The following is a 14,679-nucleotide window of genomic DNA, read 5'->3' on the forward strand; positions in this document are numbered from 1 at the left end:
TGATGCAAGCAAAATAATTCAATGAGATTAATATTTTATATAAACATACCTAACTCACATTCTATATTTTTGCTACGGTGTGACAAAGAGACCAAGGCCCTCATAACCGCGAGACACGGCGAATCGATCCGATTTAACCTTGCAAGGTGGACCTAACCAACACGGCACGTATTTGCCCCGTCGGACTATACATGCCAACCATTCCCCTCCCCGCCTCGAACTACAGGAACCAGCCCAACGACATATGGTCAGTCGAGCTCAACGTGAGACCACCAAAAGTAAACATATGCATCCCAATTCTCCGCGACTACTCGACTCGCCCCAGGAGTTGGGTGCGGGTTCCTGTACTTTCGAAGCAAGGCAGTACTCGGCTTACCGGTTTCGACTACCTCCTACTCCCGGCATGTGGTTAGTACAATTCAATCCCCGATCAGCACTGCCACATCCACCGGTCCTTAATCGACACAGACGGGGCTAAGACACCCAGGAACCCTGTCCTGCTGCCATACCTATCCATCATCCCCGCCCGGTCTCATATCTCCATATCCATTACAATCCATTCCACCAATACTGAAGTATAAAGATAGTAATGTATCTCGCGAGTAACCGGCAATTACTCGGCTTCTAAAGTTTCCTGTGTCTCGCGAGTGACACGAAGCCACTCGACTTCTACCGGACTCTTTTAGCCTAGCACCGCTATCGACCTAGACTTACTAGTAAACCCAAGGTAAACCTAGGGATTATGCAACTAGGGTTTCAATCAATTCCCTAATACGTAATGCACAAGTAATAGATAAAACATATACATAGTGAATCATCATTTAAAATAATAGGACATGCACCGGGGCTTGCCTGAGGGTAACACTAAGTCAGTGTTAATGCTATCAAGGCCATGGGCCCTTCCAACCTTGGGCCGGGTCTTCGGTTGCTTCTTAGGGCCATTCCTTCTTCTGGAGATATCCGCCAAACACCGTCTTGTGGTTCGACTCCACACCGCGTGCTTCACGTCCACACGTCGTACATCTAGCGTACCTAAATGAGGTGCAACGATGCATATGTATGAATGCATGGATAATGCAATAAAAAGTGGAGCAATACAAGCACAAGGTCGATATTGTCTAACTATAAACAACTACACCGGCAGAGGTTAATTAAACCTTACGTGAGTCTACACAAAGTTAACCCAACTGGTTTTGTATTTTTTTTAGAATTCTCCTAACTCCAACTATGCATTTTTAAACTATAGAAGTATTTTATCTAGCACCATTAAAATTACATGTAGAAATTGTCAAACAACACACTTTATAGCTCTATCCTACCGAGCATGGAAATATAAAGCTAATAAACCTAGTTTTACATTCACCACCGTTCAAATTCGAGACCAAAAATCCGGAGTATCCGGGAATATACCCGGAGTATCCGGGACAACATTTTCCGGAGTAACCGGGCACCTTCTCGGAGTATCCGGACTCCCAAATCCGGAGTTTCCGGGCCTATACCCGGAGTTTCGCCCGGAGTTTTCAAAACCCGGAGTTTCCGGGCTTATACCCGGAGTCTCTGGGCTTGACAGCCTTTTCGCCCTAAAAACTGAAATTTTGATTGTGACAAAACCACCCCACCAAATTTGAAACTCTCTTGAATCCTAGTTGAAGGATGCATATGGAGATGATTGACCAAAGGAAATCACCTAGAACATCCTAAAACAACCAAATCGGCGAGCCCTAGCTTATAGTACCTTGAGCTAGCTCCTCTTGCAAGAAAACTTGAAAACGATGTCGCCCCAAGGTGGAATACTTGTAGAAGATGATTCTCTCACGCCGAGTGAAGCTCCCTTGGCCTTGAAGTCAAGTTGAAATGGAAGATTTTGGAATCTAGAGCTTAGGGGAGAGGGAGGAGAGGGAGAGCCCGTGAGGGAGATGAGGGAGAGAGAGGTCACGGGAGAGAGTGAGAGTGAGTGAGAGAGAGAGAGTGATATATTCTATTTAAATGATTGTGGGTCCAGATGACTAAATTATGGAAATGAAAACTCCACGCCCGGAGTCTCCGGGCCAATGGCCGGAGTATCCGGGGTGTTACACAATCGCAGATCGCACTGTACCAGCATCGGGATTAGAATTACTCTCGCCACGTCTCATCGATGGGAGACCCAAAGCTCTGCTCACGTCTCAGCTCTGAGCTCGTCACCGACCCTGCCTGACAAAGTTGACGGCACGTGCATGCGTTGCATATGGGGCAAGAGCCGTACCTGGGCTGAAAACTCGAAGAAGAAACCCAAATCCACTGATTCTTCAGAGGGCCGTCTAATAAATTCGCTACACGCTGCACCCTCAAAAAAAAAAAATCTGAGGTGTCAAAAAAAAAAAAAGCATCGCCGGCTAAGCTGCTGTCAAGTTTAGACCGCTGCACCTCACCTGCCCTATGGCATCCAATGTCAATGTCACGTGTGTGAAGACTCGAGACTTTACATTTTGCAAATGTCCTTTATTTTTTCTTTTATATCTTTGACAATCTCAGGCATCCAATCGCATGGTTCACTCCTAAACTATCTTGTGCTCCATAATATTCGTTATCTTTCTATAAGCCGTTATTATGTAAAGTATCCATACATCAAGACGAACACGAATGCAGTCACTAAAATCTCACATATTCCATCTGACTGGAAATGTTAGTTTTTTCCTTTAGTAATAATTAATCTTTTACTACAACCTCACATGCTCCATCATCAATATCTTTTTTTTTCGATTTCAATAATATACAATTTTTATTCAAAATAGCGTATTTTAGTCAATTTTCTAAAAAAGTGTAGAAATCCAAATACGATTGTAAATTTATAGGAGCACAGAGCTCATACATAGCCTCGTACAAAAAGCTCACTCTCAGAAACCAAGAGGGCATCAAACCCTTTCTCTGAGCACCAATGGCACGGTATCTTCTCGCTCCCACCTCCACCTCCTCTGCCCTCCTCCCCAAGGATGCCGCCAAGAACTCGCCGCCGTCGCGGACCCTCCGCCTCCCCGTGCTTGGCTCCAGGTCCGGCAAGGCGCGCCCCATCATGGCAGTGGCGTCGGAGCAGACGGCCACTCCCGCGAAGTATCCCAAGGTGGCCGCCCCCACCACCGGCCCGATCCCCGCCGCCGAGCTGCTCGGCGTCATCGAGGCCGCCGCAAAAGCTGGGGCCGATGTGAGTTCTAGGTCCCTTTGTTGCTTGATGTTTATCCCCCCAACCCCAAGTTCCAGTTTTGGGATTAGATGTTGGGGGCAGTGCCGGAGCTGGGATTCAAATTGACGAGGGCTCATTTTCCTTTCTTCTTCCTCCCTCCTTCCTTTTTTTTCTTCTTCCTCCTCCTTTCTTCTTCCTCTTCTTCACTTATGCTTGAAAAATGTGGGGGGGGGGGGGGGGGGGGGGGGGCTCCATGGGTTCCATGGGAGTAGGGGGGGCTGGAGCACCCCCCCTGGCTCCGCCACTGGTTGGGGGTGATGCTGGAATGTGGCTGGTCAGTTCGCAAAGCTGCATATTTGTTGAATTGCTACGAGAAATGCTAGTCGTTTAGCTGGTGAATTCACATATCTGGTAATTGACTAATTTAGCTATGGTGCGGCAAAACAATCGTTGCATTTTGTTTTAGGGATAGCTCTGCACAGTGCACAGTTATGTCATTTAACCAGTTATAAGGAGGCCACTCTAGTTCTTTTGGTCAAAGAATATTCCTGACATAACCAAACTAATATGGATTACCATAGTGGCGTAGTGCTCTAAATGCTTGATGTTCCTTAATCCTCCTTTTCTGTTAGGTTTAATGTTCACTGAAACAAATCTCAAGGCAGTTTTCATCGCCTCTTATTGATTTCAGGTTATAATGGAAGCTGTTAATAAACCACGCAATATCCACTATAAAGGTGTTGCAGACTTGGTGACAGAGTAAGGATTCTTCTTGCGCATCTTGTTGTTCTGCAACTGTTGTAGTTTGGTTGCTATAATATAGCAGATAACCAGATATAAGATCATGGTACCTTTCACATAATAGTTTAAATGTTGCTACTTGCGTAAGTCATCTTTTCATACAGTAAATTGCAACACAATCAGCATCTGAATCTGTTGCTCTATGTTTTGTTCAGCACAGATAAGTTGAGTGAATCAGTGATTCTGGAAGTTGTCACGAAGAACTTCAAAAACCACCTCATACTTGGGGAGGAAGGTGGCTTTATTGGAGATTCCTTGTCTGAGTATCTCTGGTGCATTGACCCTTTAGGTTTGGTTCCTTACTCGGTTCCTACTTCTGTTTTGATGAACAGGTATTTAACATAGTGTGTTGTTTTGTCATGGACCTGTGTTTGTAGTGCTGATGGCTCCAGTAGTTTTCTAGATTTAGCGCAACAAATCTGCGCCCTTGAATAGTGTAGTCCATTTCATTAATTTGGAAGGTGACATTTCTGTTTATTATTATACTAGCAAAGAAAAGTTCAGTATTATTATTGACAGGCAAATTGAATAATAAGATAACAAGGACAATTCATAAATCTGACAGCAGACTAGTATGGTTTAAGTGCATGTAAGGGTTTATTATAACTGAAGTTAATTAGAAAAGGTTGGTCAGCATGATGGTCTCTCAATTGAATCTAATTTACGGAATTTCTCCCTTTTAGATGGAACAACAAACTTTGCACATGGTTATCCCAGCTTTTCTGTGTCCATTGGGGTTCTCTTCCGTGGAAAGCCTGCTGCTTCCACTGTGGTAAGTGTTTGCACATATTGTTCTTGGACCTTATGATCTCCCATTCTTTCCAATAGCAGAGCCACAAACTATTAGGGAACCACACTGTAGGAAACAGTTTCTCTATTTATTTTCACGTTCTGCTACTATCTTTATTAGGTGGAGTTTTGTGGTGGGCCTATGTGCTGGAGCACCCGTACAATTTCTGCATCTTCTGGTATGTTGTTTGATCAACAAGTGGCTTTGCTTCTTTGTTCTAGAACACCAGAGATTCATCTTAAAGGCTTTCCTTTCTCTTAAACAGGTGGAGGAGCTTATTGTAATGGGCAGAAAATTCATGTCAGTCAAACAGACAAGGTAGCCTATTTTCTGTTCTAAAAGTACTATGCATTTTCCTATTATGTGCATATGTGAGCACAAGCCTGCCTGCTGTAATGATATTTCAGCTGTCATATGCTCAATGTGTCCATTCATAATATGTTTCTGGATGTCTGAATTAAGTGTAAAATAAGCTGCTCCTATAATGTAGATGTAAGTTTCTTAGTTGTTATCTCTAATTGGTGGTCATTCTCTAGGTGGAGCAATCCCTTCTTGTCACAGGGTTTGGATATGACAATGATGATGCCTGGATAACCAACATAATTTTTTTTAAAGAATTTACTGACATTAGCAGAGTAAGTGGCTATTCCAAGCTGCAGAACTGAATTTTCCCCAGATTTGCAGAACTGAATTTTCTCCCAACCTTTTTTGACAATATACTTCATTTTTTCAAGGGAGTGCGAAGGCTAGGGTCTGCTGCTGCTGACATGTCTCATGTTGGGCTGGGCATTACAGAAGCCTATTGGGAATACAGGCTTAAGCCATGGGATATGGCTGCTGGTGTCCTGGTAATTCATTTTCTCTTGTTGAAACATGCACGCTTAATAGTTACCTTTCCAAACCAGTTTTGATAAATAATAATTTAGGACTGGCCTATTCTTCTCTTGGTAAGATTTTACCTCAATCATATAATACTATTTTCCTGTATATGAGGGTATGCATAAACTAGTTGTTGATATTGCTTCTAAGATAGCATAAACCAGATTTAAAATCTGCAAGAAAGCTGTTGCCCTTGGTGACCTTCTGTGATAAACTAAAGAGTTTGCATCTGAATGAATATGAAATTGACACATATATATTACAAGCATGTTTATTTCAGTTAAAGCAACTGCTAGTGCTAGTGGTTAATCCTGAATATTAGAGTTTTCTTTCCAATTTAAGCATATCTGAGGGACCGAAAGGGCGACCAGAGGGGGGGGGGGTGAATGGGAGCCGATCAAAAATTCTTGCAATCGGAAAGATCGGCTTAGTCCCAAAGTACATGCCCAACCCTAGATTCCTAGGCACAGTGTGGAGTAGCTATGGAGAAGCTACACCAACACAAGAAAGCCCTAGGAACAAACAAGATCCAACGCGGAAGCAATCACCGAAAAGCAGCGCGAGAAACAGCAAGTCATAGCATGGTATAACTCACCGGTTGATCCGACGCACTGATTTGAACAGCGTCGGTTCAACCGATGAGCAGAGCCGGCAGCAGAGAGAAACGAGCACCGGTTGATCCGATGTGGTGATTGACTCAGCGTCGGTTGAACCGGTGTTAGCTCACCGGATGATCCAACAAATTCAAGTCCAATCGCCGGTGCAGTTGTCCAGAGGGACTGCAAAATGACTTACAACGCACCGGTTAAACCGATGAGATCAAAGCATTTGCATCGGTGCAATTGTCCAGAGCATCCTCAAATCAAATCTGCTATACATCGGTTGATCCGACGTTCAACAGATCCTATACGCCGGTGCAACGATTCAAACGCCAAAACCCTAACCCAGAACAATCTACTCACCGGTTGAACCGACGCAACATGACCACAAGCATCGGTTTAACCGGTGATAGGTAAAAACTCTGTTCGAGTCCAGAAACGATTTTCCAGTCCGCGCCTCTCCCAAAAACTCGATGATCGAAGGATCAAATCAAGTCCAAATCTCACCAAAATTTGTAGGCACGATCACAAAGGACTTGTGAACATGACCAAGGAAGGAATCGATGAATCACTCCATGGTTCGGGAGGAATCGAGGAAATTCGAAGCAAGATTGGGGTTTTCTCAAGAACACAAAAACTTCGATTCGTGAAGACTCGTGATTCCGGGGGGTTTAGCTCTAGGCTAGAGGGATTAGAATCGGTCCAAGGAGTCACGAAATCATCAAGAAACAACTCGTCATCTCGTGCACAAGATTCGACCAAGGAAAATCAAAATTCATTCAAACAAAGCACAAGATGGATGAACTCGAATCGAAAACAAACGCCCGGAGGGCACAAGGAGGATTGGGCCTCCTTTCCCACACAATTTCAGTACATAGTCTTCAAAAATCCATACCTCTAATCCCTAGAGAGGAGAGGGAGGAAGAAGAGAGGGAGACAGGAAGAGGAGGGCGGCGCCAGGAGGAGGTGGTGGCGTGGTGCTGGTTTTTTGCTGGCGCGCGGGGAGAGAAGAGAGGGTGAGGGTATTTAAGGTGCCCACGCAGGGGTCCAAAATACCCTCGACTCAAACTAGACACTAAAACGCCCGTAAGGGCAAAACCGGAAATATGTACACGATCTCATCCGACGGCGGAGTTTCTTTCTTCGACTCGAAGCCTTTTCCGAGATGCCGCCATGTCGATGAAGATCCGGTTCGCGGTTTTGGGGGGTCCGTGAAAACCGGGTAGGTGGCCGGTTTTGAGAAAACCGCTAAAACTCCACACGCGGGAAGATTCCCGCCTCCACGCCGTGGCCCTAGACGCTGTTCCCGCCTCGGCCTTCTGACGGCCCTAGACGCCGCCCGACGCCCGTCACCTCCTCGCCCGTAGCGAGGCCCTAGACGCCGTCGCCTCCGTCAGTCCCGAGACCGACGCCCATGCCTCCACGACTTGGCGTCTTCAACCGCCGTCCGCCTTTTTGGTTTTGTGGTGCAAACCAAGAAACTCGTCTTCCGTCGCCGCTTGCGCCCTTGATCCAGGAGTGGATGCCACAGCTGCCGCCCTTCCTGAGCTCCTCCACGGCAATTCTCCGTCGACACTCGACGCCCGTGTACCTGCAACCAAAGACCAAGCGCACGATCACACCGCACGGTTGACAATTCACTCATCACAAGTAAGATAGAGTACTCAACATTCCTCAATATCTTGTGTGGACTTTGTTGTGCTGATGTATTTGGTTAATTCTTCAACAGATAGTTGAAGAAGCTGGTGGGGTGGTAACACACATGGATGGTGGAGCATTTACAGTCTTTGATCGTTCTGTTCTTGTTTCCAATGGTCTTATTCATGGACAGGTTTGTTCTCAAAATAATTCGGGAGATTGTTTGTTTAGAGAAGTTTTTAGTGTTGTTGATGCAACCTGTTACTGAATTGCAGCTTTTGGATCGGATTCGGCCTCCTATTGAAGATCTTAAGAAGAAAGGAATCGATTTTTCATTGTGGTTCAAACCAGACAAGTACCCAACCGATTTTTGAGTTTCACCAGAGCCCTCGCCGTGGGCTATCATAATAAATCAGCCATCATGTTGTTTTCCTTCATGAATAAATAGTGATGTTAAAATTCAACGGCCATGTTCTTAGACAGACAAATACAATGTACAGTTCTTTGACTCAACTTTCAGAGGTTCAAGAGCCAAGCTCGAAATATAATATAGCTTTACAATTTAACCTGGAACATATCCATTTCTTGCTTTTGGACTATTACATGTATAAAAAATTGAGATCTTGAAAGAGTGAAATCTTTCGCCTTTCCATTTTTACAACTGAATTCATATGTGCTGCTTTGGCCATTTGGCCCGCTAGACAACCATGCAGTGAAATTTTCCTTATTGTGGGCAGACAACCAGCAAACACTTAGAAATCGTGTCTCAATAATCCTTTGCGTAAATTATGTTAGACATTATATACTGTGATGAACAAATCCTGTGATAATCAGAAGATTAGCATAGCAAAACTGCACATGGAGGCCATGGCTAGATTTTGTTGTATTTCTGGATAAGGGGTCCTGAATGATAGGTCCAGAGGCCCAGAAGAGACAGAACAAGCCAAAACAAAGAAAACAAAGGGGGAGAGATATTTCAGCTTGCTCTTCTTGCAGAGTTGCAGCTTCTGCCGTTCGCAACTCTCTCTGGAACGACCACAGCTCAAGCAAAGCTTGAAAGCTCAGCGATATTTTCCCTCGCTGTTCAGCAGGTCCGCACTCTGTTGCCTACCAAGAGCACTGGTGGACTTCCGCACCCCGTGTGCTCATGTAAGCCAAATGCTACCTCTCTTGATTCTCGTATAATTCTTTCAAAGTTCATGAAATTTCGATATTTAACATTAGATGCGCACGTGCTTTGATATTAAATTCTCGAGTTTTTAAAAATATGAATTCTATCTACGGAAAATTTCAGCTCTTTTTTCTCGATTCATGAATTTCGCTTATATTTTTTTTACTGGGCACATGAACTATCCATTTTGCCCGTAACCCAATCAGCTCCAATCGATTGGATCCAATCCATCCGTCCCGTGTTCATCTCTTTCTCGGTCTCTCCTCTCTCTCTCGTGCCTGGCGCACGAACCGCCGCGGCTCCACGCCGGAGCGGGAGCGCCGCCGCCCGCCGCTGCTCCAAGGCGCGGGACCCGCTCAAGTTCTACTTCCCGCTGCTCCTCTGCCATGTCTGCACCGTCTTCGCGCTCTCCCGCTCCATCCACGCCCTGCCCCGCCGCGCCAACGTCCACCTCGTCATCTCCCAGATCCTTGTACGTCCCCTTGTGGCTCCTAAGCTTGCTTGCGTTGGGTACGTGCATGCCATGTCCATGGTCCACTCGAGCATTCGAATTCCTCAACTAGCTAATTGCGCAGAGGTGTACGTGTACATGTAGGCCGGCGCGCTGCTCGAGCCGTCCTTCCTCGGCAAGGTGCTCCTGCATCCTTGGAGCAGCGGCGGGCGTTGGCGCTCCTGCAGCGGTGGCCGGGGGAGCTCCTGCAGCAGCGGGCGGGCGGCAGGGGCGACGCGCTGCAGCGGCGGCCGGCGCTCCAGCCTCCAGGGAACCGAGACAGCAGAGACACGAGAGGAGAGAGAGGAGAGACCGGGAGAGAGATGAAGGGGCGCACGGTTGGATTGGATCCAATCGGATTGGATCAGGGGCAAAACGGGCAGTTCATGTGCCATGTAAAAGGAAAACGATAAAGAAATTCGCAAAATCAAGAAAAGAAGGAGAAATCTCCCATTTAATGTCAAAACAAGTGAGGCACACGAATTTGAGGTTAAATATCGAAATTTCTCTTTGTGAACTGGGTTTCGATTTTATGGTACTATTTTAATTGGATAATACTCTTATGCTCTGGTAGTAGTTACCAGTTAGTAGTAACTGTTTGATTCTGCATGTCTTGAGTTACTGAGTAGAAGTTCTGAAACAACATCACATGTTCTTATGAATACCATTTGCAGTTAGGTATTGCAGTTATTTCGACATTTCTTTGCCCACCATTTTGCAGGTTAAGGGTTGAGGCTCCAGCGCATTACTTGATTACAAGACCGAGATGGAAACTATGTGCTTGTAGAAACGTATTGCAAGAAGCTGCCTCACATGATGCAAAGGTGAATTCCTCTAGCCATAGTGAGAGGAAGAACCGGAAAAAGGAGGGCGCTTACATTGACAAAGATGGTGTAGCAAGAACCTTCGATCGAAAGAAAATATCCAGAAAGAGAGGTAATGAGTTAATGACAGTGCCATCACTCCTTTCAGTTTCATTCTATCCTGCAAATCCAGAACTCCTAGACCATTTATCAAAAATATTATTGTTATTTTTCTTGGATTTACTGTTTCATTCGAAGTTCAAAAGGATATGGCATTAGTATTGGCTCTGAAATGGTATAGACACGCAGGGGGTGCTATCAAGGGCCGAGGTTGGAAGTACGGCTCTGGGTTTGTTGATGGAGTTTTCCCAGTGCTCAGTCCAATGGCCCAGGATATCCTAGAATTTGTGCAGAAAGGGACCGACGTTGCCAAAATATGGGAGTCACTGGACAAAATTCCTCCTGCACACGATCTTTGGGATGACATTGTCAATGTTGCTGTCCAGCTCCGTCTGAACCGACAGTGGGAACCCATCATCACAGTAAGTCCTAGTCCCCTTGCTGGTAACATCTCATTGTGCCTGCTAGCTTCGGCCAGTATGCTGACCATATTATTTCAAATTCATCAGAGTAAAATTTCTAGATGTCTCGGTTGCTTATTTACGTGCTGGCTCGATTCCTAAGGTTTTGATGTTTGATATGCCAAAAGTGCCTGTAGGTTTGTGAGTGGATTCTGTACTGGAGTTCGTTCCGGCCCGACATCATCTGCTACAACCTGCTCATAGATGCATATGGCCGAAAGCGTGAGCTGAGCAAGGCAGAATCCATTTACATGGCTCTTCTGGAGGCTAATTGTGTGCCTACAGAGGACACCTATGCTCTTCTCTTGCGTGCTTACTGCAATGCTGGACAACTGCACCGAGCAGAGGGCGTGATTTCAGAGATGCAGGAGAATGGGATTCCTCCAAGTATGCACCTCAAACTACATTCCTCTGAGTTTTCAGATGAAAATACTTGTACATCAGAAAAACTCATCTGAAGAACTGTCATGCAGGTGCAACTGTATATAATGCCTACCTTGACGGCCTACTGAAAGCAAGGTGTACCGAAAAGGCGGTCGAAGTGTACCAAAGGATGAAGAAGGAGCGCTGCAGAACTAACACGGAGACTTACACGCTGACGATCAATGTATACGGAAAGGTCGGTCATTTTGTTTTTTGTAGCTTAATGTGCAGAGATACCAGTAGCAGATTCTGAGACAGTGATAGTCAATTAGTCGTGCTCACCCTTTTCTTAGGCAAAGCAACCAATGTCATCGTTAAAAGTCTTCAGCGAGATGAAGACGATCGGGTGCAAGCCCAACATCTGCACCTACACTGTGCTGGTGAATGCGTTCGCGAAGGAAGGCCTCTGCGAGAAGGCAGAGGAGGTGTTTGAGGAGATGCAGCAGGCTGGGCATGAACCTGACGTGTACGCCTACAATGCCCTCATGGAAGCTTACAGGTAGAAAGAATTCCATGAGCCTGACGGTTTATCCCTCCCTGCTTACTGTTCTAGCGAATAATGAATGCTGTTTCATCAATCTATCAATGCACCGCAGTCGAGCAGGGTTCCCACAGGGCGCATCTGAGATCTTCTCTTTGATGGAGCACATGGGGTGTGAGCCTGACAGAGCCTCATACAACATCTTGGTGGATGCTTATGGGAGAGCTGGTCTTCATCAAGGTACTCACACCTGCTACCAGTTTGCAATAGCTCAACAAACTTCATCTGTGCACTTTCATGGACAATTTATTTCGCTGATGAACTCAATCAGACACTGAATTTTCTGGTGTTTTTGTGATTGTTCAGAGGCAGAGGCTGCGTTCCAAGAACTGAAGCAAGTGGGCTTGCGGCCGACGATGAAGTCGCACATGCTGCTCCTGTCCGCGCACGCCAAGGCCGGCAACGTGTCCAGGTGCGAGGAGGTGATGGTGCAGCTGCACAAGTCCGGGCTGCGGCCGGACACCTTCGCCCTCAACGCCATGCTCAACGCGTACGGCCGGGCCGGGCGGCTCGACGACATGGAGCGGCTCGTCGCGGCCATGGAGAGGCGCGACGGCGGCGCCGCGGACATCGGCACGTACAACGTGCTGGTGAACGTGTACGGGCGCGCGGGGTACCTGGACCGGATGGAGGCGGCGTTCGGCACGGTGGTGGCCAGGGGCCTCGCCGCCGACGTGGTGACGTGGACGTCGCGCATCGGCGCGTACGCAAGGAAGGAGTACGGGCGGTGCCTGGAGATCTTCGAGGAGATGGTGGACGCCGGGTGCTACCCGGACGCCGGCACGGCGAAGGTGCTCCTCGCGGCGTGCTCCGACGAGCAGCAGGTAGAGCAGGTCACGGCCATCGTCAGGTCCATGCACAAGGACGCCAAGACGCTTTTCAAACTATGAGATCAACACGAGTTGAAGCATAGCATCACGTTGTTACACATGAACATGAATTTCTTTTCAACAAGTGCGACTACTAGAGTAGTGGAAGTCTAGTGTATATGAATATGAATTGCCAAGTGCAAGTTTGACAAATAGGAATCATAATGTCATTCATGCTTGCACTGCCGGAAACCGGCTTTTTGTACGGTAGTTTGCCGTGTGCTTTCTATGCACACGGTAAAGAACCTCTCTGCCGTGTGCACACAAGTTAATATGTAACACACGGCAAAACATGATTTTGCCGTGTGTTTTTTTGGCATACGACAAAGCCATATTTTACCATGTGCTTTATTTTGGTATACGGCAAAGTAATAAATTTGTCGTGTTTTTCTTTACACAGGTAAAGTAATAATTTTTTTTCTTCTCATCTCGAAACTTTTTTTGATACTCCGAACGTGTAGAAATTTGAAAAAGTAAGATGTTTGTCATGTGTCATAGATCTGGCATATGACAAAGTCAGATTTTAAATTTTGCAAATGACATTGAATGGGGAAACGGCCAAAATGAAAGTTGTAGATCTCGAAAAGTTATGAAACTTTGCAGTTGATAACTTTTTGATTTGAATTTGTTTATGATCTCAAACAAGCTATTTACACTCGGTTTAGTATAATATGTGGGGAAAAATAATAGAGTATATACATGAGTGTGTGGTGTAGTAGTAGAGGAGCGCGAGGAGAGGTTGCGGGTTTGAACCACACCGGCGCGTAGCGCATGAATATTGCACGAACAATGCAGCGAATTGCGACTTCGACGGAGCGGGCGGGTGGCTGGGCAGTGGATATTGCACGAACAATGCAAGACATCCTTCTAGAGTATTCTTCACAAAGTAATAAGAATATATTTTCATGAAGTACTCTAGAATTAGTAATAAATAAATTAAAAAATCTTGTAATATTAAGTGATTCTTTAGAAGGAGGGACACATGTCACCATTCTATGATCCGCCTTAGCCTATAAATAGAGGATCCCCTCCTTGCCATGACATCTAAGAGAAGAGTGAGTGCTAGAATAGCCACAAAAGAGTGTATATTGTGTACTCTTGTGTTGTGATAAATCAAGAGTTGCTTCATCTGTTGGTAGGCTCTGATACCCAAAAGCGAGAAAACAGCTCCCCCGTCGAAAAAGGACCTTACATACCTAGAAATTGACGTCGAAATGACCTTATACACTAATTAGCTAGAAATTAACATCATTAAAACGAGTTAGAGTGAATTGGTGTGTCTTAGATGTAGATCCTCAACTTAGTGAGTATTAGGCCACCTCGATCCCAACAGTTACTGAATATAAGGATTGTAAAATAATACTGAATATAAGAATTGTAAAATAGTAGTATGCCTTTGTTGGGTTAAAAAGATCACATACTTCACAATCAGCTATATATCACTCAGGATATGGAATTAATGAGAACAGAAGAAAAAGTCCTACAAGTAGCAAAGAGTCGCATGACCTCATTTAGCAGGAAAAGCATAACACAATTTATAACTCTTATATGAACTTATAACGCCAATACATTATTAAGTGCAAGTAAGAGAAGCGTTCAAACTACAAGTAAGGAATACATTCTTTATACACCCCAAAACTCATTTTGACCATATTATCGCAGTGTACATTGAATGATCATCCACTTCATGCAGAATTAATATCCAAAATAACATATTTATTAAAAAAGGAAATCAATATAGATATGTCTAAGCTATCTTCTGAATATCACTACAGATTGCATTCACCCTAACAGCTGTCAGGTTCATGCTTTGCACGACCTCCTGTCTCGAATAGGATTCAAATAGATACCGGCCGGCCGGCGCCCACCCGACTAGAGGGACTGTAATCCTCACCGCACATTCCTACTCTACTCATTGCCAGCTTTCCACCTCC

The 14,679-nt window shown here is 45.5% G+C and overlaps 1 protein-coding gene across 1 annotated transcript; it reads left to right on the forward strand.

The window, feature by feature from the left end:
- Nucleotides 1-2,864: 2,864 nt before the first annotated feature.
- Nucleotides 2,865-12,936, forward strand: LOC120654320. The gene is made up of 19 exons (XM_039931819.1): nt 2,865-3,181; nt 3,852-3,919; nt 4,117-4,250; nt 4,645-4,733; nt 4,872-4,929; nt 5,017-5,069; nt 5,288-5,386; nt 5,486-5,599; nt 7,959-8,060; nt 8,143-8,235; nt 9,236-9,510; nt 9,634-10,017; nt 10,250-10,464; nt 10,641-10,873; nt 11,050-11,299; nt 11,386-11,531; nt 11,629-11,834; nt 11,932-12,056; nt 12,183-12,936. Exons 1-19 carry the CDS (start codon nt 2,918-2,920, stop codon nt 12,764-12,766), a joined length of 3,492 nt encoding a protein of 1,163 aa, XP_039787753.1. The 5' UTR covers nt 2,865-2,917; the 3' UTR covers nt 12,767-12,936.
- The last annotated feature ends 1,743 nt before the right edge of the window (nt 12,937-14,679 follow it).

The sequence above is a fragment of the Panicum virgatum genome, chromosome 1N (assembly GCF_016808335.1).
Source record: "Panicum virgatum strain AP13 chromosome 1N, P.virgatum_v5, whole genome shotgun sequence".
In the NCBI taxonomy this organism is placed as follows: domain Eukaryota; kingdom Viridiplantae; phylum Streptophyta; class Magnoliopsida; order Poales; family Poaceae; genus Panicum; species Panicum virgatum.

Bases quoted from the DNA above. Each gene is read 5' to 3' on its own strand.
- LOC120654320 (XM_039931819.1), top strand. From the start codon at position 2,918: ATGGCACGGTATCTTCTCGCTCCCACCTCCACCTCCTCTGCCCTCCTC. The intron at 9,511-9,633 runs GTACGTCCCCTT...GTGTACATGTAG, and splicing joins TCGTCATCTCCCAGATCCTT to GCCGGCGCGCTGCTCGAGCC. The intron at 12,057-12,182 runs GTACTCACACCT...GTGATTGTTCAG, and splicing joins GAGAGCTGGTCTTCATCAAG to AGGCAGAGGCTGCGTTCCAA.